This window comes from Antedon mediterranea, chromosome 2, assembly GCF_964355755.1.
Source record: "Antedon mediterranea chromosome 2, ecAntMedi1.1, whole genome shotgun sequence".
Classification (NCBI taxonomy): domain Eukaryota; kingdom Metazoa; phylum Echinodermata; class Crinoidea; order Comatulida; family Antedonidae; genus Antedon; species Antedon mediterranea.
The window spans coordinates 11877345-11901343 of NC_092671.1; the positions used below are offsets into that span (position 1 = coordinate 11877345).

Here is a 23999-nt window from a genome sequence, read left to right on the forward strand (position 1 = left end):
ACCAACGACAAAGCTAACAATCTACGGCATAGAGGTGGACAAAGTCTTAGTTACCTTCTTAAATAAGAAAAAGGCTACGCTCCGGGAGCTACAATCATTAATAGGGCTGTTGAACTACGCGTGCGCAGTAGTACCTGGACGCACATTCTTGCGTAGGCTAATAAATTTACTATCCAAAGCAAACCGTCCCAATCATTTCGTTAGATTGGGAAGCGAAGTAAAAAAAGACATACAAATGTGGCGGAGTTTCCTACAACAGTTCAATGGGAAAGCCCTAATTTTACCCGAGCAGTGGACTGATTCGGAAACTTTAAGAATGTTTACGGACGCGTCAATCGGATGTGCGGAGATACTCGGCGCCGAATGTTTTGCATTGGAATGGCCCGAGACATTCGTTGGCCACTCAATTGCAGTGCTCGAGCTGTTCCCTATCATACTCGCCCTAGGTGCCGAAACTAGCAGACAAGAACATTTTATTTCTTCGGACAACCAAGCGGTTTGCACGGTAATTAATAAGAAAACCGCTAAGGATCCGATCCTCCTAATACTATTGCGCCGGATGGTCCTTCGCTGCCTGAACTACAATATTATGTTGAAGGCGCAACGCATACCTGGGTCTTCTATCAAGATTGCAGGTGGAAAAAGGCAAAGTCCTTATACCCATTCCTAGCTTCACGCCCCACTGAAGTCCAGCAAGGGCTGCTTCAGTTGTAACTAAATAGAACTTTTTATCTCAAAATAACAGCGTTTTTCCTCTTTTGCAGTTTCTCCTTCTACAACTCTCAATTCAAATACAAATATTAAAGTGAGAATTAGGAGGTTCAGCTGGGGCAGCTTCTTAATAATTTTAAACTTTTAACCCAAATCTGGCACGGGATCGTATACTCCAATCCCTGGTTCTGGGGTTCCTCTTGTTTGTCTGGGCGGTAACCCATCGAGATGGGTTTTTTGGCGCGGTTACCCAGACTTAAGGGGATCAAAACGACATGCTGGGGTTATAGGAATATAATATATAGGATTATTACGATTAATTAATTGTACTAGATGGTACGCTCACTTCGCTCGCGTACCATCTAGGTCGTGTCCACAGATGGTTCTCGAATACACAGTAATTTCAGCGTAAAAAAACTGGCGATTTCAAAACGTACCGCAGGATTATAAATACATTGTCGTTTTCAGAAACGAATAAATAGACACGATAATTAATGTAGTCAACTAAAATTAAACTTGTCTTAAAAATGAGTCTAATTTTTTTATTTGAACTCATTTAAACAAACCCAATTTGTATTTTGTATAGAGTTGAGGGATGGGGAAGAGGATGGGAAGAGCAATTTTTAAATATATTCTTTATCCACTGAGTAACGAAATATTGTTTTGAATGTTTTATAGGCCTATCAATAATATACCACTAAACACAGTAAAACATTTACGATTTCATACGTTTTTAAAACTGTCACTGTTATAGTCGATTGAAATAGTAAAGTACATGTAACGATACACCACTACGACGTTTATATTTTTTATAATTATTAATTAATACAAACGTTGAGAAGCAACTGTCAGTAATAAAGTTTTTATTTGTATATTATGTGTTTATTATATCCAGCAGTAGTATCCTACCCACAGTCACAGTAATAAATGTTCTTTGTATATGTGTTTATATATCTAACAGTAACCACATTCACAGTAAGAAAATTTCGATTCAAATGGCGACCAAAAATGGTTAATGCGTATTTACAATATTGTCAAAATATTGCAATACTATTATTATCTCAGTTTTAAGTTTATTCTCCAGGGCCTATACATTTACCTACTTGTGTTAAACCAAGGGCTCATACATTTACCTACAAACTGGGAGTCTGAGAGATTGGAATGTTCCATTCATCGCCAAGCAACCCTTTTGTATAAACATATATTAAATCTATCAAAATAGTATTTCTTAAAGAAAATCGGCCTGTCTTCAACATTATGATGCTGTACTGGAGCTGTTCAACCGGTTTTCAGCTATTAAAAACAGTTGTCGTAGGAAGAGATAGGAAATTGCGAAGCATCCTCGTATTATTGTGTGCGGGTATTTTTCAAGATGGACATTCATTATACAGTGTATACAGCGATCGGAAAACACCCTATTTGGGGCAAATCGTTGAACCTAAATTCGTTTTAATTGTCAATAACTAATTACCTAACTCAAATTAATTAGTAAATAGGTTTACACCAGGTGGTTAAAATCAGTACCGAAAGTACGAACCAACTTTATATACCATCAAGTAAAAATTCTAGAAATAACGCGCGATTTTCCGAATTTTGCCCTTACGTAAATTTATATATAGATTACAATAAATGTATGCCATGTTCCGTACTTGTATCAATACTATAATTGTAGACATAGTAAATCATTCTTGCATAAGTTTTAGCAAAACATTTATCCATTTAATACAGAGGTGTGTGCCTCTGGCCCTTATAGGTTTTAATACGAATGTATGTAGGCCTACTTTATATGAATTTATGTAGATTTCAAAATACTCTAGTTATATAGTGTAGTACGAATTTTAGGTGATTATAACAGTCTTAGATAAACTTATGCAATTAGGATATTAACTACGGTATATGATTATATATACTGTGCCTTTAATTGGTGATAATTACGATGTACGGCCGGCCGTGTCTATATTTTATTGTGTAATAGCACGGCCGATACGTTTACTTATAGCATAAGTTTATCATCGTCATTTAATTTAATAAATGACATTTCCATCCAATATTTCGTGTACTCGCCAGTCGGGACACAAAGAGGGAATATCACTAATAAGAGAGGATGGCAAGAAGCAATTATAATTAGAAAAACTGCAAAAACATGAACAGATATCAAGGAGGAAAGTGGCTGCCACACATATACGATGATCTATTAGAAGTGAGACGGCCGACCGGGGCGGACCCCTCTGGGACTACTCACCCAGAGGTTTTCAAGTAACAACATATAGAGGGTGCGTGTCACAAAAACATCACGTGACTATGCCATGATCAGTGTCGGCAAACCAAGTTGACATCACAACCTTGAGAAAGTGCGATTATAACGCATGAAACGTTGGGTAAATTTCAACGTAACCTTGTTCCTTCACCATAAACGAAATTATTTTCAAACAATTTAATTTAGATATTAAAGCAACTACAAATTTACAGAATACAAACATTTAAATAAATCTTAAAACTGTGTATACTTCTACCTAACCATAAAGAGAGCTATGTTCTTTATAAGAAACTAAGGATGAATTTTTATATAATTTTTTTTATTTTCTTCTTGTGTTTTTTGCTCTTCTTTTTTTGGCAAAATAAATTAAACCCCCCCCCCCCCAAAATGATCAGACAAACACTTTAATTGATGTAGTAGTTAATGCAACAACGATAAAACCCCAGTTCACCTATGTATGGAACGCCTCCTCTGCCTTCAGTTCACATTTGTCATGCAGTACACACCAATCGTCATGCAGTACACACCAATGGTCATGCAGTACACACCAATCGTCATGCAGTACACACCAAACATCATGCAGTACACACCAATCGTCATGCAGTACACACCAAACATCATGCAGTACACACCAATCGTCATGCAGTACACACCAATCGTCATGCAGTACACACCAGTGGTCATGCAGTACACACCAATGGTCATGCAGTACACACCAATCGTCATGCAGTACACACCAATCGTCATGCAGTACACACCAATCGTCATGCAGTCAAATATTGCGTAATTTATACCGCCACCTATCGACAAAATCGAATATCACGTGACGTTTATTAGACGGCTGTAAAACTAGGCTATTCAAACATTATACTACAGCAACTCACGCTGTCTACTACTACACCGCACGTGCTTTATGACTAAAATGGCTGGAAAAACTATTAAATAAATCTTGGAATCTATAGGACGTAAAGCACGTGCGGTGTAGTAGTAGACAGCGTGAGTTGCTGTAGTATAAAGTTTGTATATAGCCTTAGTTTTACAGCCGTCTAATAAAAGTCACGTGATATTCAATTTTGTCGATAGGTGGCGGTATAAATTACGCAATATTGGACTGCATGGCGATTGGTGTGTACTGCATGACGATTGGTGTGTACTGCATGACGATTGGTGTGTACTGCATGACCATTGGTGTGTACTGCATGACGATTGGTGTGTACTGCATGACGTTTGGTGTGTACTGCATGATGATTGGTGTGTACTGCATGACGATTGGTGTGTACTGCATGATGTTTGGTGTGTACTGCATGACCATTGGTGTGTACTGCATGACCATTGGTCACGGCTGTTTCATAGCGACATAAAGTAGTGAGCCCTCTATCGGTAAAAGTTAAATATTTTCGAAATTGAGGGCGCTATACAAACGCGGAAACGATTTGTTTTTATTTAGCGAAAATAATTACATCATATTTAATCAACGAATCAGAAGCCTTTGGTTGTTGAAATCGGTGAGATTTCTTATGAATATTCATTAGGAATGTCCTGGTTGTTGTGGGAATCGATTTTGAGACACGAAGCTTGAATACTTTGGTCGTGGTGAGTAGTTGAAATAATGAGATATTTTAATAGTTTTTTTGTTGCTTTTTGTTATGATTACGGCAAAAATTGCACCACGTGTCTGTTGAATTTTTTAAAGAACCAAAATAAACATTTTTGGGTACTTAAATAGTTGTTGAACCTCTAGAATTAAAATTGTTTTAACGGCAGATCTAGGCCCAGTTTACCACTCATTCAAAGTTTCATGGCTAAACCCACGTGTTTTACGTAGGTGGGTGGGCTTTAAACACACTAGAGCCTATACTCAGAGGACTGTTGTATCTAGTTACTATGGCCAGGATCTGTTAATTAAATAAGTTCAGGCTTTTGGTGTTCAAGAAAAATAAAAGATTTCTATTTATAATAATATACAGGCCTAGAAGCGTACTTAACAATAATTAATACATTTATTGAGCCTATATATGGTACGACACGAGGCCTATATAGGCACATACTATAGAGTAGCGCCATATATAGACATCGACTCAAGACTTGGCCTATTTATTTATGTCATGATTTATATAATCGACAGAGGCAAGGCAAAATCAATATTTTTTTTATTTTTGCATCACGCATGTTGACCCCTTGTATGCATATTTCAGCACCATCACTGCTTGCGAATTATTATTAAAAAAATATATATTTATTAGTTTCAATTGATTGCGTACAATTTTTTTTATAGGATGAAAACCTTTTTTCCTTGGACGTGTGACTTCACTTGACCTTTCACGAATGATTGCAAACTCAAAATGGAACTGTTTTATCAACTGGTGTTCATGCTTCCAATTACTAATCCATTCATAGAAGAAAGTTTCAATGAAGTCAATAGTGACTGAAAATAGACACGAGACCGGACATATTTCGACTTTAGTTCATCGAATTATGTAAATTTATCTAAGAAAAGATTTACGTTAAAATATAAATATTTTGAAGCTAATCTAGATTGTGATGGCATTTTATAATTATTGTTGTACTTGTAGGCCTATTGTTTTTTAGTTTTAACACAAAATATTAAATTATATTTTTATTAGACTAGAGTAAATATACTATATAAAGTGATAATATGCAATTTAAAATATACAATCAACTGGATATTGAATCAATGTTTTTGTTATTTCCAAGTCTACATCTACTTAGTATCATGCCTATCAGCCTAGGCCCATTATCTATATACATATAGGGACATACATAGTATAGGTATACTGATACTGTACTTGATGCCTAAACAATAAATTAATTCCTATTATAAATAGGTCTAGCCATACATTTCCTAAAAAATATGGCATGTTAACAAATTGTAATAATAATGAAAATAAGTATAAGACCTACTTTTATGTTCAAAACACAATTTTTATATGTAGGCCTAATTAACAAAATGTAGGCCTACTTCACTACTATTACTAGCCTAGGTAGGCTACTGTGACCGTGTAAGTCCACCCACCAAGCCTATCAGACCTACACAGTAGGCCTAAGAATCACAAATTGATTAAAATAGCCATTTTATATGCTTAATTTTAACATAGTTGCAGGTTTGCCGTTAAACTGGGATTTTGCAGGTTGATAACTAAATAGTTTAAGATTACTATTTTCTTAACAAATCTCCGAAAAAAAATTCGACGGACAAACGAGAAGACGATAAATCTGACGAAATTTCTGCCGTAAATTGAGGGCGCTTTAAATATTAATTTCGTCGATTGTTTTGTATTGCAAGGCCTTCAATAAAGTAGCGATATTTTTATCTACAAACACAAATTTCGTAATATGTTTATTATTTTATGTTCTTGAAAACTTAGTAAAATAAATAATATCAACAATATTAGACATTTTATTAATTATTTTAGAATTCTATGTATAAATATAAAAGCATTATTATGCATTAAGGAAGTAAACGAACTATGCAGCGTTGCTAAGTATCGGCGGTGCATGGAAACAATGAAAAAGTGTTCGAGAACACGCGGCTAGCGAATAAAAGGAAAAGCGCGTTGTAAACACTTAATGTCGCGCATTACGTGCGTTGAAACAGCCGTGTGGTGTGTACTGCATGACCATTGGTGTGTACTGCATGATAAATGTGAACTTAAGGCAGAGGAGGCGTTCCATACCTATGATCTAGTTCCCTATGATTCCGGTTTTTCTGCAGAGCTCTCTACACATATAACTAATGTTAGGCTTTCTATCAATAGATACTAATGAACTAATGTGCTATCTTAAACTTGAGGAAATACTTCTACCTAACTATATAAGAAACTAAGGATGAATTTTTATATGATTTTTTTGTTTGTTTTTTGCTCTCTTTTTTTTGCAGAATAAATTAGACCCAAAAAAGATCAGACAAACACTTTAATTGAAGTAGGAGTTAATGCAACAATGATAAAACCCCATTTTACCTTTTTTATAAATCAAAGGATGCACAGACGAAGAATAATTAATGCGAATTAATTGTTTAACACATTTTTTTTCTGCTGTCGTAACAACCGAAATGGAAAAAAAATTGTTTAAAATTTTACGAGGTCATATTTTAACATATTACGGATATCAAGCAGGCGGTCCGAGTTCGAGTCTCGGTTGGGGCGACTTTTTCTCATTCTCACAGATTTCCTCATCTTTATCGTTTCAAATTAATTAATTAAATTTCAGTATATCACCGGGCGGTTTCGAATTAATGTTCATTGCCTAATGTGTTTATATATATAAAAGTATCTCTTCGGAGATCCCGCCTCGTGAATAAAAATACTGAAAGATGAGGGCGTATCAATTTGATCTCTGTTGCGCGTGCGTACAACTGAGGACTAGTGCTGTTCCGCCGTACCACGCCGAGAATGTTAAAGAGTCGCTATGCAATCGAGTTTGAACAATACCATGAAAGCCCCAGTGGTCTAATGGTTAGGACATCTGCATATCAAGCAGGCGGTCCGAGTTCGAGTCTCGGTTGGGGCGACTACTTCTCATTCTCACAGATTTCCTCATCTTTATCGTTTCAAAGTAATTAATTACATTTCAGTATATCACCGGGCGGTTTCGAATTAATGTTCATTGCCTAATGTGTTTATATATATATATCCAAATTATCCAAATTCCTTCACTTGCACTGATGAAGGGCTAGTGTTGCCCAAAAGCTCTGCTAACTTTTCTGGCTGTTTACTTTATCGTTTTTATTTAGCTTTTCGCTTTTTATTTTTGTATCTCCATTGAGATCCAGCCACTAATACCCACAGCATTGTCATTTTTTTCAGTAATTTGCCTTTGGATTTATATATATATAGTTCACATAAAACAGATTATGAAAAATCCTTTACCAGAACCAACACCACCACCACCACCACCACCATATAAAACGCTACCACCTAAAAGACAAACAAAACTGTAAATGAACTAAATTCAATAACACCTAACAATCAGTTCACAATTATTTAAGTACACATTTACCAGCGAAAAAGAAAGACTATAAGTCACTAGGCCTAATATAATATTTATAAGTCTCTAATTTTATATATTTTTTGTATAGGCCTATGTGCTTTTGCTTATTTTGAATTCCTTAGCCGAACAAGGCAAAAACGGGCTGTGCGCGCCTGGTGCGGATCACCTGAAAATATCCCTGTGTAGGTGAATCGCCTGTTTCAATGAGGTAGAGTGATTTAAATATGTAACTGATTTGATTTATGCCCGTCTCGTATTTGCTAAATCTTAAATAAAAAAAGACATTCGCTATATACTGAAAAATGTTGGTGACCTGCATAATCATGTCGTGATTTGAGAATAAGTTTGGTGACAATATAGGCATAGATATAGTAGGGCCTACTGTACATTTTAATTTGTTATGTACAGTAACGTAATATGTTTCACTCAGTTACGAATGGTTCATAGCGGTCACCTTTATCTTCATTATTATTTAATATTTTTATAATTGATATAGAGGATTTATTACATTCTGCTGAAAATTAAAAAAATATAAAAAATTGACAACATAAAATATTAATCACTTATTTTATCAGTGATACGGTGTATGCATTACAGGATAAATAAATTAGACCGTATCCAGATAAGTCGGCCCCGCGTCACGTCGGCCACGCGTCAGCTCGGCCTCAAGTCAACTCGCGAATAGATTTCATAGAATTATATGGTTCTCACATTTTAGTATTATTTTAGACTGTTTAATTATTATAATAACGCATTGAATCGACATTTTTAACATTTTGTTTGACTAATTTTAAGAAACTGTGTATTATATATGTAAGTTGTAATGTTTTATGCTGGACCTTTTGAAAAACAACAATGTTCCCTTGGCGGGACAACGTTGATATTGTTATCCAGTGGAAATATGTTAATAAATAAATAAATAAATAAAATATAACACATCAAATTCATTAGCAAAGGATTCATAAATGTTAACCATCTTTTGTATAAGGCATCTAATGAGGGTAAAAGAAACACCATATCATCGGCATAACTATAGGGTTGTTTGTTTGTTTTTTATTGATTCTCCACACAAAATGAATATGATAATTAAGTAATAAACATATATATATATACAAGAAAGATGTGTGGCTGGTGGGCAAATAAGTTCAAAGAACTTTAAGGCTTACCCACCAGAAAAGATACAATAAACATTATCAAGTATGACGAGTAAGATATACATAGTAAGAATATAAAATAAGAAGTAAAAATACATAAGTAAAATAAACAATTTAAAAAGTAAATAAATAAGAAAAACAGAGTATAAGTTATTAAAATGAATCATAAGTGTTTTAAACTTTAGCATTTGCACAAGTAATAATAAGTTAATAATAATAATAAATACGTAGTATTTAAGTATAAATTATTTATTATATTCAGAGACTAAAAGCTTTTTGTAGTTGTATTTAAAACTAGAGACTGTACATTTTCTTTTTAACTCTTGTGAGATAACTCTCCAGAGCTTAGGTCCAACATAAAAAACAGAGTGACGACGGGGCTTATAAAACGACTTATCAGGAATAAAATTATTTATCAAACTTCTAGTGTTATGTGTATGATCATCAGCAGTTTTTGAAAATAGAGAACTTATATGAAAAGGCAAGATATTTTTAGATAAGCGGAACATATATAGAGCTATCTGAAGCTTATTCAAATCATAAATGTTTAGAACGTTAAGCTTATAAAAAAGTAATTTCGAATGTGATCTATAAGATTGCCCTGCACAAATACGTAAAGCACGTTTTTGTAATTTGAACAAGCAGTCAATATGGGTAGTCTCATTACTAAGCCATGGGCACAATGTATCGAACTTATCTAAGGTAACGGCCCAACTTAAATTAATATATGAAAGATAAGGTAAAACTAAGACATTGTATAATGTGAGTAGGATTTGTTGAGGGAGTAGATGTTTAAGTTTGTTAATTATACCTATGTTTCTAGCGATCAAGCTACTGGTTGTATTAATATGTTGCTTCCATGTCAAATTTGAGTCAATAGTGACACAAAGGAACTTGATTTCATGAACATGGTTAATTAGCATTTTATCAATGTATATATTTTTATCTGTTTTTGTTTTGGCTTTAGGTTTTGAAAAAATAATGTAATTGGTTTTGGATATGTTAAGAATTAATTTGTTGCATTTTAACCAGTTTGATATGTTACAAAGTTCATTGTTCATGATATTAAATAAAGTGTTAAGATTAGAATGTGAATAAAATATGTTAGTATCGTCGGCAAAAAGAATAAATTTGAGTATTCTAGAGCTGGAGGGTATGTCGTTAACAAAAATAGAAAATAAAAGTGGGCCTAAGATTGAGCCTTGGGGAACTCCACAAGTAATAAGTGAGTAACTAGAAATAAAGGAATTGACAGAGGTAAATTGGTAACGATTAGATAGATAACTTGTAATGAGTTGAAGAGGAAGGCCTCTGATTCCATAATGTCTAAGTTTATATAGAAGGATATCATGGTTAATGGTGTCAAATGCCTTTGACAAGTCAAGGAAAAGTCCAATAGTAAATGTATCATTACTTAGGGCTTTAGTTATATTATCATAAATGTCTAATAAAGCAAGATCCGTTGAGAAGTTTTTCCTAAATCCATACTGATGTTCAAATAATATATTGTGCTTGTTAAAAAAAGGACGAGAATCTAATATTAAGCGCTCAAGAATTTTGGAAAAGACAGGAAGTAAGGAAATTGGTCTATAGTTACTAAAATGATGAACATCATCTTTTTTATAAATTGGAACAACCTTAGCAATTTTTAGTAAATCAGGGAAAATACCAGTTTGTAAACAACTATTAAAAATATGGGTAAGTGGTTTGCATATGGAGTAAGAAATATATTTGATAATTTTGTTTGAAAAACCATCGAAACCAGGGCATTTTTTATTTTGGAGTCCATAAATCATATTGATTACTTCATTTTCAGTAACCGGGGTTAAAAAAAGAGAATTGTTCAATGGTTGTGAAAGAGAGGTAGTAAAATCAGTATTATTATTGATAGTTGATGTTTTAATATTGTTGACAAGTTTAGGACCTATGTTAATAAAGTAGTCATTAAATTTAGAGGTAATTTGTTGAGGATCTAAAATTTTAGAATTGTTATGTAAAAAATACGAGGGCAGAGGTTTTCTAAAATTTTTTCCCAGTACATTATTGATTGTTTGCCAAGTTTTTTGAATATCGTGTTTATAAAGATTAAATTTATCAGAAAAAATTTTTTTTTTGTTATACGAAGTAAATTGGTAATTTTGTTCCTATGTTGAGTATACTTATCTCTGTCCTTTTGTTTACCAGATTTAAGGTATTTTTTATATAATTTGTTTCTGGTATCGATGGATTTTATTAGCCCATGGGTTATCCATGGCTTTGTAGTTTCTTTGAGGAGGTTACGTTTACGTCGAACAGTTTTAATACTATCATTGTAGAGAGTGCTAAATCTATCATGAAAACTGTTATAAGCGTGGTTGGGATCATTGTCTAAGTTATATATATAAGACCAATCTTCATCTAATAAACTGTTGTTTAGTGATGAAATAGAATTATTCGTCTCACATTTCAAATAAATGTATTTGGGCGTAGTGTTTAAAGTTGGAGAAGATGATATGGACTTTTGAATTAAAGAAAAAACTGGGAAATGGTCAGATATATCAGAATAAAATATGCCGGTACAAATATTGTCTGATATATTATTGGTAAAGATATTATCAATTAGAGTTGCGGTTGATCTAGTTACCCTAGTGGGTCTTGTCGTTAATGGAAAGAAGTTGGATTGAAATAGGGAGTTAGTAAAATCTAAAGTAGTTTTATGCGTATTTGAGTTTAATAGATTAATGTTAAAGTCACCTGAAAGGTATCCAGTTTTGTTCTCATTAATGATAATTTCAATTAAGTTAGAAATGTTATTATTAAATGAATTTATGGATAGTTCAGGAGGACGATATTTAACCCCTAGAATAATATTTTTTGGGTGCGCGTTTATTTCTATAAAAATGTATTCTGAATCATTGATAAGTAAATTAGATAGATCGGTGCGTAAGGTGTATTGAAGTTGTTGATGCAAATATATAGCAACACCACATCCTGTCCTATTAGTTCTAGAAGAATGCAAGAGGTTATAATGAGGAATTTTATAAAGGGAAAAGGGTGTGATATTTGTGTTAAAGAATGTTTCACTAAAGCATAATGCTGAAAATTGATGATTGATTGCACTAAGGTAATCGGTAATTTCATTAAAGTTTTTTACTAGACTACGTGCATTTAGATGAAATAAACTAAATGAATAAATGTTGTTAGTGTGCTTACTATTAAAACTGTCAATTATCAATACTATTAATATCTGTTACATAGTTGTCATTTCCACTATTAGTGTTCTTGAAATTGATATCAAAAGGATTAAAGATAAGGGAGGATAATTTATCAAAATCAGCTTTATGATCGAGAAAAAAATATCTTAAGGTATGTGAAAACTCATTGTCGTCAATAATATGATTAAATGGAAATACAAAATTGATAGATGGACACTCCATTGTTAAGGTTTCGAGTATTTAAAAATTAATAAAGGCATGGTATGTGTCGTATCGAGTAAATAATATTTTTTTGGACGTCTGGGGTTTTTAGTATGCGTATAAGGTGTTACATTACACAACATTAAACAGTACAACAAAAGTATCAATAAACAATGTACTATAGGCCTATAATATATAATAAATAACAGTATTAAATAAGGATGTAGATTTTCCTTTCTTTTAGATATAGGAAATACAATGTTTATTGCGTGAGAGGGTTGTTTTACTTTTTTTATTATTATTGTGATCACATCCAAAATTTGGATCGAATTTATTATAATAGATGATGATTGACAGTTAAAATTGGAAAAAGTAAAATAATATTGTTTAAAAATGGAAAATTTTGAAATATGAAAAATGTAATTAGCCTACTTAGGTAAAGAAATTGAAATAGTAAAATCTCTTAATATCTTGTAGTCACTTTCGATTGTTCAGGAAATTGGAAAAAAATGTTACTACTACTAAACTATTACTGTTCATTATTAAAAAATGTAAACATATTGAAATAGTTTTTAATTTTCCCCACTAATAAATTTGAATACACAACAACAGCACACAAATATAAGTGTACAGTACAGTTTACCTGAGCAAACATATTCGAAGAAGGTGTTTCATCATATTTCCTCATTTTTAGTCGCGTGCAACGCGACTCTACTGCTCACTATGTCGGTCCTGTTGGTCGATCGGTCGGTCGGTAAACACTAACTTGTATATGGCCTTGTATTGATATCAGTTTCATCTAGCTAAGTCAATTTTTCAGAGTATATTCCTTATGGCCAGGACTCGATGTGGTTATGTTTTTCACGGTGCGCAATCAAAAATTACAAGGTCTACGCACAATTTAACGAAATCACGTTTGTAATCATATCTTCACAAGCATGAATCACAATTAAATAACATTTGATGCTCATAAATTTCAGGTCATATTTCATCATATGGCAATACAATTACGTGCGTAGCGGATACAAAGCATGCGTACGCGCGCCTAAAATTTTCAAAATTGTCAAAGTTATTTTCGATGAAATTGGAGTACGTTTCAGATACTCGGCGCCGAATGGTTTGCATTCGTTGGCCACTCAATTGCAGTGCTCGAGCTGTTCCCTATCATACTCGCCCTAGGTGCCGAAACTAGCAGACAAGAACATTTTATTTCGTTCGGACAACCAAGCGGTTTGCACGGTAATTAATAAGAAAACCGCTAAGGATCCGATCCTCCTAATACTATTGCGCCGGATGGTCCTTCGCTGCCTGAACTACAATATTATGTTGAAGGCGCAACGCATACCTGGGTCTTCTATCAAGATTGCAGGTGGAAAAAGGCAAAGTCCTTATACCCATTCCTAGCTTCACGCCCCACTGAAGTCCAGCAAGGGCTGCTTCAGTTGTAACTAAATAGAACTTTTTATCTCAAAATAACAGCGTTTTTCCTCTTTTGCAGTTTCTCCTTCTACAACTCTCAATTCAAATACAAATATTAAAGTGAGAATTAGGAGGTTCAGCTGGGGCAGCTTCTTAATAATTTTCAACTTTTAACCCAAATCTGGCACGGGATCGTATACTCCAATCCCTGGTTCTGGGGTTCCTCTTGTTTGTCTGGGCGGTAACCCATCGAGATGGGTTTTTTGGCGCGGTTACCCAGACTTAAGGGGATCAAAACGACATGCTGGGGTTATAGGAATATAATATATAGGATTATTACGATTAATTAATTGTACTAGATGGTACGCTCACTTCGCTCGCGTACCATCTAGGTCGTGTCCACAGATGGTTCTCGAATACACAGTAATTTCAGCGTAAAAAAACTGGCGATTTCAAAACGTACCGCAGGATTATAAATACATTGTCGTTTTCAGAAACGAATAAATAGACACGATAATTAATGTAGTCAACTAAAATTAAACTTGTCTTAAAAATAAGTCCAATTTTTTTATTTGAACTCATTTAAACAAACCCAATTTGTATTTTGTATAGAGTTGAGGGATGGGGAAGAGGATGGGAAGAGCAATTTTTAAATATATTCTTTATCCACTGAGTAACGAAATATTGTTTTGAATGTTTTATAGGCCTATCAATAATATACCACTAAACACAGTAAAACATTTACGATTTCATACGTTTTTAAAACTGTCACTGTTATAGTCGATTGAAATAGTAAAGTACATGTAACGATACACCACTACGACGTTTATATTTTTTATAATTATTGATTAATACAAACGTTGAGAAGGAACTGTCAGTAATAAAGTTTTTATTTGTATATTATGTGTTTATTATATCCAGCAGTAGTATCCTACCCACAGTCACAGTAATAAATGTTCTTTGTATATGTGTTTATATATCTAACAGTAACCACATTCACAGTAAGAAAATTTCGATTCAAATGGCGACCAAAAATGGTTAATGCGTATTTACAATATTGTCAAAATATTGCAATACTATTATTATCTCAGTTTTAAGTTTATTCTCCAAGGGCCTATACATTTACCTACTTGTGTTAAACCAAGGGCTCATACATTTACCTACAAACTGGGAGTCTGAGAGATTGGAATGTTCCATTCATCGCCAAGCAACCCTTTTGTATAAACATATATTAAATCTATCAAAATAGTATTTCTTAAAGAAAATCGGCCTGTCTTCAACATTATGATGCTGTACTGGAGCTGTTCAACCGGTTTTCAGCTATTAAAAACAGTTGTCGTAGGAAGAGATAGGAAATTGCGAAGCATCCTCGTATTATTGTGTGCGGGTATTTTTCAAGATGGACATTCATTATACAGTGTATACAGCGATCGGAAAACACCCTATTTGGGGCAAATCGTTGAACCTAAATTCGTTTTAATTGTCAATAACTAATTACCTAACTCAAATTAATTAGTAAATAGGTTTACACCAGGTGGTTAAAATCAGTACCGAAAGTACGAACCAACTTTATATACCATCAAGTAAAAATTCTAGAAATAACGCGCGATTTTCCGAATTTTGCCCTTACGTAAATTTATATATAGATTACAATAAATGTATGCCATGTTCCGTACTTGTATCAATACTATAATTGTAGACATAGTAAATCATTCTTGCATAAGTTTTAGCAAAACATTTATCCATTTAATACAGAGGTGTGTGCCTCTGGCCCTTATAGGTTTTAATACGAATGTATGTAGGCCTACTTTATATGAATTTATGTAGATTTCAAATACTCTAGTTATATAGTGTAGTACGAATTTTAGGTGATTATAACAGTCTTAGATAAACTTATGTAATTAGGATATGAACTACGGTATATGATTATATATACTGTGCCTTTAATTGGTGATAATTACGATGTACGGCCGGCCGTGTCTATATTTTATTGTGTAATAGCACGGCCGATACGTTTACTTATAGCATAAGTTTATCATCGTCATTTAATTTAATAAATGACATTTCCATCCAATATTTCATGTACTCGCCAGTCGGGACACAAAGAGGGAATATCACTAATAAGAGAGGATGGCAAGAAGCAATTATAATTAGAAAAACTGCAAAAACATGAACAGATATCAAGGAGGAAAGTGGCTGCCACACATATACGATGATCTATTAGAAGTGAGACGGCCGACCGGGGCGGACCTCTCTGGGACTACTCACCCAGAGGTTTTCAAGTAACAACATATAGAGGGTGCGTGTCACAAAAACATCACGTGACTATGCCATGATCAGTGTCGGCAAACCAAGTTGACATCACAACCTATGGAACGCCTCCTCTGCCTTCAGTTCACATTTGTTATGCAGTACACACCAATCGTCATGCAGTACACACCAATCGTCATGCAGTACACACCAATCGTCATGCAGTACACACCAAACATCATGCACTACACACCAATTGTCATGCAGTGCACACCAATCGTCATGCAGTACACACCAATGGTCATGCAGTACACACCAATGGTCATGCAGTACACACCAATCGTCATGCAGTACACACCAATCGTCATGCAGTACACACCAATCGTCATGAAGTCAAATATGTCTACTACTACACCGCACGTGCTTTATGACTAAAATGGCTGGAAAAACTATTAAATAAATCTTGGAATCTATAGGACGTAAAGCACGTGCGGTGTAGTAGTAGACAGCGTGAGTTGCTGTAGTATAAAGTTTGTATATAGCCTTAGTTTTACAGCCGTCTAATAAAAGTCACGTGATATTCGATTTTGTCGATAGGTGGCGGTATAAATTACGCAATATTGGACTGCATGACGATTGGTGTGTACTGCATGACGATTGGTGTGTACTGCATGACGATTGGTGTGTACTGCATGACGATTGGTGTGTACTGCATGACCATTGGTGTGTACTGCATGACGATTGGTGTGTACTGCATGACAATTGGTGTGTACTGCATGATGTTTGGTGTGTACTGCATGACGATTGGTGTGTACTGCATGACGATTGGTGTGTACTGCATGACGATTGGTGTGTACTGCATGACGATTGGTGTGTACTGCATGACCATTGGTGTGTACTGCATGACCATTGGTGTGTACTGCATGACCATTGGTGTGTACTGCATGACCATTGGTGTGTACTGCATGACCATTGGTGTGTACTGCATGATAAATGTGAACTGAAGGCAGAGGAGGCGTTCCATATGTGCGCGCCTGTGCGGATCACCTGAAAATATCCCTGTATAGGTGATTCGCCTGTTTTTGCCCGTCTCGTTTTTGTTAAATATTAAATAAAAAAAGAATTCGCTATAAACTGAAAAATGTTGGTGACGTGCATAATCATGTCGTGATTTGAGAATTAGGTTTGGTGACAGTATAGGCATAGATATACTGTACATGTAAAACGGCCAAAAATAATTCAAATATTTTTACATCTAAATGGTTCTCCTGATTGTAAAATGGTCTCTAAAAAGGAGTAGTTTTAAATGCTCAAATAATATGTATTTTATTAAGTGGTAGAAACGTTCACTTAATAAACAATATTAATGCCAATCTATAATCACTCGTTGTGTAATTTATAGTTTACTTTTGGTGTACCCAGGCTTATCATATTACAATAGATGTTTACTGTTGTCCTGCATACTGTACCTATCACATTCATCACTGATAGTAGAATGTCTACCGAAATATGTCAGTAATAGTAAAAAGTTTTTTTTCAGTTACAATTTATCTCCGAAACTTAACTTTAATATAAAACTATCGGTCTGAAACAACGACCCTCGCGATTGGAAAAGATGTTGCAGAAAGAAAATTGTCATTGCAGTAGGCCTGGCTTTATGTCCTTACTCACATCCGCATATGGTGCGAACATTATTTTTAGATTCTTTTATTCACAATGCATTACTACAACTGACAACAGTAGTAGTGTTATCCACGGCCTATATTGTTTTGAGACTTTGTTTCTACATTGTGACTTTGCCTGCTCACATTGGGTAGGCTTATTATTTGTTAATTATGCTCATAAGTCTGTGGTGACAGATATTTGAAACAAATATTTTATCTTACCTTCACTTTTCACTGCAAGCCTAAACTCCTTAGTACATTTGTCACGATCATATCCGTCTTCCAAACAGGACAGCATGCAGGTAGCTAAAAATCAAAATAAAACTAGTGGAAAATTAACTGGTATTAATGTAAATAAACCATCACAACACAATATTCAACATCATAACACAATATTCAAATCTGCCTTCAAATCCTCCAAGAAAAACAAACTACAAAAGCACTTCATTGTTCTGAACTGTGTTTTAATTGTTTTCTGTTAATCTTCACTTTCATTCCAGTTTGATTGATATTTGAATTAATAAATTAAAATTAAATTTACCTTTCTCTGTACAGACATCATTACATTGGGCACGATCATCTCCAGATTTCAAACAAGCTATTACGCATTCAGCTAAAACAAAATCAAACAGATAATATAACGCATTAGAATCAGTTGTATTATAAAAGTGCAATGTATTTTAACACGTTTTCACAAACAATTGTAGCTTTAAACTTTAAAAGTATATACCTATTAGAAGCTAATTAGTCATTTTAAGTTTAGGCCTCAGATATTTAAATAGTGTATAAACAAATTACTGTATAATCTAAAATTATTAGTTTAGGCCATGTTTTTCAAAAGTAAAATGATCAGAAAGAAAGCAATCATAAAAAGATAACAACAAGTCGTTTACCGTGGTCCTTAAATTTTGAACACTCTTTCAAGAGACCTAAAAAACTTTGAATAATTAGTAATACAAAAATCAACTTTCAAAAAAACAAACAAAAAACAAAAACGACAAAGGAATTAAATCCAATAATACCCAACATCGGAGATATTTTGATAGATTTGAATTGAACATAAATTGTGAAAGCATTATCTTATGCTCACCTTTTGCCTTACAGTAATCATTGCATTGGGCATTATCATCTCCAGATTTTAAACCTATAAAATATTAATAATATACAGTATAGACATTTTTACCAACTCAAAAACTCTACGAAACATTTTTAAAGAATTTGATTCAACATTTTCTTGGGTTAGATGGAATTATTTTCACTGTAGGCCTATTTTAATTTGTTATGTACAGTAACATAATATGTTTCATTCAGTTACGATGGTTCATAGCTGTCACCTTTATCTTCATTATTATTTAATATTTTTATAATTGATATAGAGGATTTATTACATTCTGCTGAAAATTAAAAAAAGATAAAAAATTGACAACATAAAATATTAATCACTTATTTTATCAGTGATACGGTGTATGCATTACAGGATAAATAAATTAGACCGTAGCCAGATATGTCGGCCCTAAACCGTCTCGGTCAAAGTCAAGTCGGCCCCGCGTCAAGTCGGCCCCGCGTCAAGTCAGCCCCGCGTCAAGTCGGCCACGCGTCAGCCCGGCCACAAGTCAACTCGCGAATAGATTTCATTGAATTATATGATTCTCACATTTTAGTATTATTTTAAACTGTTTAATTATTATAATAACGCATTGAATCGACATTGTTAACATTTTGTTTAACTAATTTTAAGAAACTGTGTATTATATATGTAAGTTGTAATGTTCTATGCTGGACCTTTTGAAAAACAACAATGTCCCCTTGGCGGGACAACGTTGATATTATGGAAATATGTTAATAAATAAATAAATAAATAAAATATAATACATCAAATTCATTAGCAAAAGATTCATAAATGTTAACCATCTTTTGTATAAGGCATCAATGAGGGTAAAAGAAACACCATATCGTCGGCATAACTATAGGGTTGTTAAACATTATTGTGATCACAATACGACTAGGATCGAATGTATTATAATAGATGAGGATTGACAGTTAGAACAGTTAGAAAAAGTAAAATAATATTGTTTAAAAATAGAAAATTTAGAAATATGAAAAATTGAATTATCTAGGTAAAGAAATTGAAATAGTAAAATCTCTTAAATATCTTGGAGTCATTTTCAATTGTTCAGAAAATTAGGAAAAGGCAAGCGAAAAAATAATAGGCCTACACAGGCTAAATAAATCACTTTTCTCACACAAAAATATAGTCTATCAGAAATATGGACATCTACTACCTGTGAATACTTGGAACCACTTATTTGTTATAATAAACTTAATTATACTGTATGGCAGGGGTGGCGCCAGGATCTTCCCGACGCGGGGGCTACATTCCCCGACGAGGGGCTATGCGAGCATAGTCAATAGAAATTGACTATGATGCGAGCATCACTAGGCTGGGGTCCAGGGGGCGAAGCCCCCGGAAGCAACGCGTTCTAGCGTCATTTGAGGTCTTTTTAATCAGATTTAGGGTAGCCATTTTTTCCATTTTTTATAATGCATAAATAAAATACTGCGTGTAAAAAAACGATGCGCGATGACTGTTTCAATCCATATTTTTCAATTTAAAAAATAAAAGTTCAAAGAAAAGTTAGAAAAATAGAGTTGGAGGTCCCGGAAATTGGACTTATTATACTTCAAAACATGAAACAAAATATATAAGTCCCTATCATGGTTGTGACTGAGCTAAGAAATGTTTGAAAAATAGAGATGTTAGGTCCCGGAAAATGTACTTCTTGTTCTTCGAAATATGACCAGCTTTATTGTTGGGGCTGAGCTAAGAAAATGTTTAAAACTAGAGCTGCAGGTCTTCAAAAAATTGCAAACTTTGGAAACATCAGGCCTAGAGGCTTAAAAAACGCAAGCGTAGACCTTTTTCAGTCGGGGAAATAAGTTTATTCCTCCCAGGTGTATGCGTGCGTACCATCTGGACTTCCGAGTGGTGAGAAATTCATGACATACAGGATATTGAAAATGTAATAACTTAGCTATAATAAGATGTTGGCTAAGCGAAAAGGGCATGTTTTTTTGTTTAGTAATGGATGAAAAATTTATTTTAGGTGCCCCACGGTACAGAAGGTTACTTGTAAATTAAAAAATTGGTGAACATACGAACAATTAACATAATTCGTTTTTGCTGTAGTGTAGCGTACGTCGACGCAGTACACGACGTAACCGTCGGTAAACTTCGCCTGGAAAATAACTACAGTACACATTTTGGTCCCTGGATGGAACATGATATCACGCGTCTCGACCCAACGTTGAACGATTCGTACAAAGGGATACCGCCAGACAAGTGCGTACCTAGCTATTGTTTAGTAGTAAGTTAGATCGCTGGCAATAATGAATGCATATAAAGTGCATAATATCACTTTGACGTACTCTCACGGTCAATGAAACGTCGCGGTTTTCTAGGCGCTGAAGCTAGCTACGAAGTGAACGCGAACGCTTTTTACTATATATTATATTCCCCGACAAAAAGTACCCGTGTTCCTATCGGTAACCGTCGGTAAACTTCGCCTGGAAAATAACTACATTACACATTTTGGTCCCTGGATGAAACTTGATATCACGCGTCTTGACCCAACGTTGAACGATTCGTACAAAGGGATACCGCCAGACAAGTGCGTACCTAGCTAATGTTTAGTAGTAAGTTAGATCGCTGGCAATAATGAATGCATAAAAGTGCATAATATTAGCCCTCTGACGTACTCGCATGGTCAATGGAACGTCGTGGTTTTCTAGGCGCTGAAGCTATATGAAGTGAACGCGAACGTTTTTTACTGTATATTATATTCCCCGACAAAAAGTACCCGTGTTCCCCTGATAGAGGGGTAAAATTCTACGATGTCGAAGCATATAAAGTTGTGTTGTTGTTTCTTGTCGATGCTCTTAAACCATTCGATGACCGATGAGGTATTTTTCCATTGATTGGTGCGAAGTTTTGATGTAATTTTGCTGTTAATACGATCGAGTATAGTTTTGCTTATCTTGCCTATCTCGGATTTGGTCGGGTTTATTAATCGGCAAGTAGGTTTGTAAGTGAAGTTCGGTTTGTGGTCTTTGAGGGTTATGAAAGCATCTTTATTTGCAGTTGTATCCACTCTGTCAGCGATGTTCAATTTTGTTGCAATACTTTTGTTTTTTCTATGAATCGTCTGTACAAGTGCAGGTTCTGCTTTCTTGTATGATTTGGTGATGTTTTCTTCTAGGAGGTTGTCATACGTCGGTGGGTCTAGTTTGTAGAAATTTGTGGTTTTGTCGGCTGCAATTAAAAGTTTGGGCTCGTTTTCAATTTTCTTGGAGTCGGATTTTAACTTGTTGAGTAGAGGGTTGTCTGCGTTTTTGAATGTTGTCGATTGTATCAGATGGAGTATGTCATCTTCAAATTAATATATATTAAGCCTATACACTTATTAATACTGTTTATTATTACTGTTCATTATTCAAAAATGTAAACAAATTGAAATAGTTTTTAATTTTCCCCACTAATAAATTTGAATACACAACAATACCACACAAATATAAGTGTACAGTACAGTTTACCTGAGCAAACATATTCGAAGAAGGTGTTTCGTCATATTTCCATATTTTTTTAGAATGTATACAAGATGTAAAAAAATGATTATATTCTACTCAAATTATAATAAGATTAAATTCGGTTTGTTGCGTTTGTTCACATAGGGATGGGGGAGATACTCCCGTTGTGCATCTTCATTTACAACCCCCCACCAGCGAAAGGCCGGGAGTTCTAATAGAGTACCTGTAGTAACATATTGAGGCCTACTGTTTTGTAACATAGCCCTTTGTCCACGCTTCTCTCTAAGAAGAATTTAGGGAAACATATATCATACTAAATGGCATCTTCTATTTACGTAAGGGAAAAATTCGGTAAATCGCGCGTTATTTCTAGAATGTTTACTCGATGGTATATAAAGTTGGTTAGAATCTAGGTACTGATTTTAACCACCTGATGTAACCCTGTTTACTAATTAAACTGAGTTAGATAGTTAGTTATTGACAATTAAAACGAATTTAGGTTCAACGATTTGCCCCAAATAGGGGTGTTTTTCGATCGTGGTATACACTGTCTAATGGATGTCCGTCTTGAAAAATACCCGCAGACAATAATTCGAGGATGCTTCGCATTTTCATATCTCCTCCTACGATAATTGTTTTTAATGGCTGGAAACCGGTTGAACAGCTCGAGTACAGCATCATAATGTTGAAGACAGGCCGATTTTCTTTAAAAAATAATATTTTGATAGATTTAATATACGTTTATACAAATGTATTGATTTGCGATGAATGGAATATTCCAGTCTCTGTTCCACAAGTGTCTATTCCCTCAGGCGTCGTAAAGGCAAGTACTGTATACTCATAACAGAAATTCGATTCATTTTTTTTTCAATCTGTGCGGTAGAGGTTGGATATAATTTTTTTTTAAACGGATAATGAGCTAGCATTTTCAGTCGCCGTATATTATGTACAAATCTTTATTATTGCAGTTAAACCACCCCCATCATCACCCTTCCCTCACTGGCATGAGTAGCGTTGTTAAGCCAGTAGAGGATAGGCCAACGGTGCATCACATGCCCTAAACGCAGAACAACTTTGGTGGGTAGGGTAGGAACCAACTATGAATTGGCTCTAAGAAACAATTGAAAACCATTAGGCCTACTATTTAAGTTGAGTTAGATAATTTAATATTTATTGACGATTAAATCGAATTTATGATTTTCCCCGAATAGAGGTGGTTTTCACAAATTGTTTTACATTATATAAACATACACGTCGTAGTGATGTATCGTTACATGTACTGTACTATTTCAATCGACTAGGACGGTGATAGTTTCAACAAAGTATTACATCGCAATGTTTTACTGTGTTTAGTGGTATATTATTTGTAAAACATGAAAACAATTAATATTTCGTTACTAAATGGACAAAGAATATATTTAAAAAGTGTTCCTCTTTGCACCCATCCTCTTCCCCATCCCCTTCCCCATCCCTCAGCCCTAATGTTACATACAAAACACAAATTAAGTTTGTTTAAATTTGACTTAAACAATTGGTCTCATTTTCTCAAGTTTCT

At 34.3% G+C, this 23999-nt stretch overlaps 1 protein-coding gene across 2 annotated transcripts in view; it reads right to left on the reverse strand.

Moving 5' to 3' along the window:
* The window catches only part of LOC140039652 (uncharacterized), a 35869-nt gene that overhangs the window by 9848 nt on the left and 2022 nt on the right, over positions 1-23999 (reverse strand). The window contains exons 2-5 of one of the 2 annotated variants that reach the window (XM_072085274.1): positions 18951-19004; positions 18754-18789; positions 18402-18473; positions 18083-18166 (exon numbers count right to left, since the gene is read on the reverse strand). In XM_072085274.1, the coding sequence (XP_071941375.1) occupies positions 18083-18166; positions 18402-18473; positions 18754-18789; positions 18951-19004 (246 nt within the window). The remainder of the gene's footprint in view (positions 1-18082; positions 18167-18401; positions 18474-18753; positions 18790-18950; positions 19005-23999) is intronic. The other variant, XM_072085275.1, reaches the window with a different exon arrangement.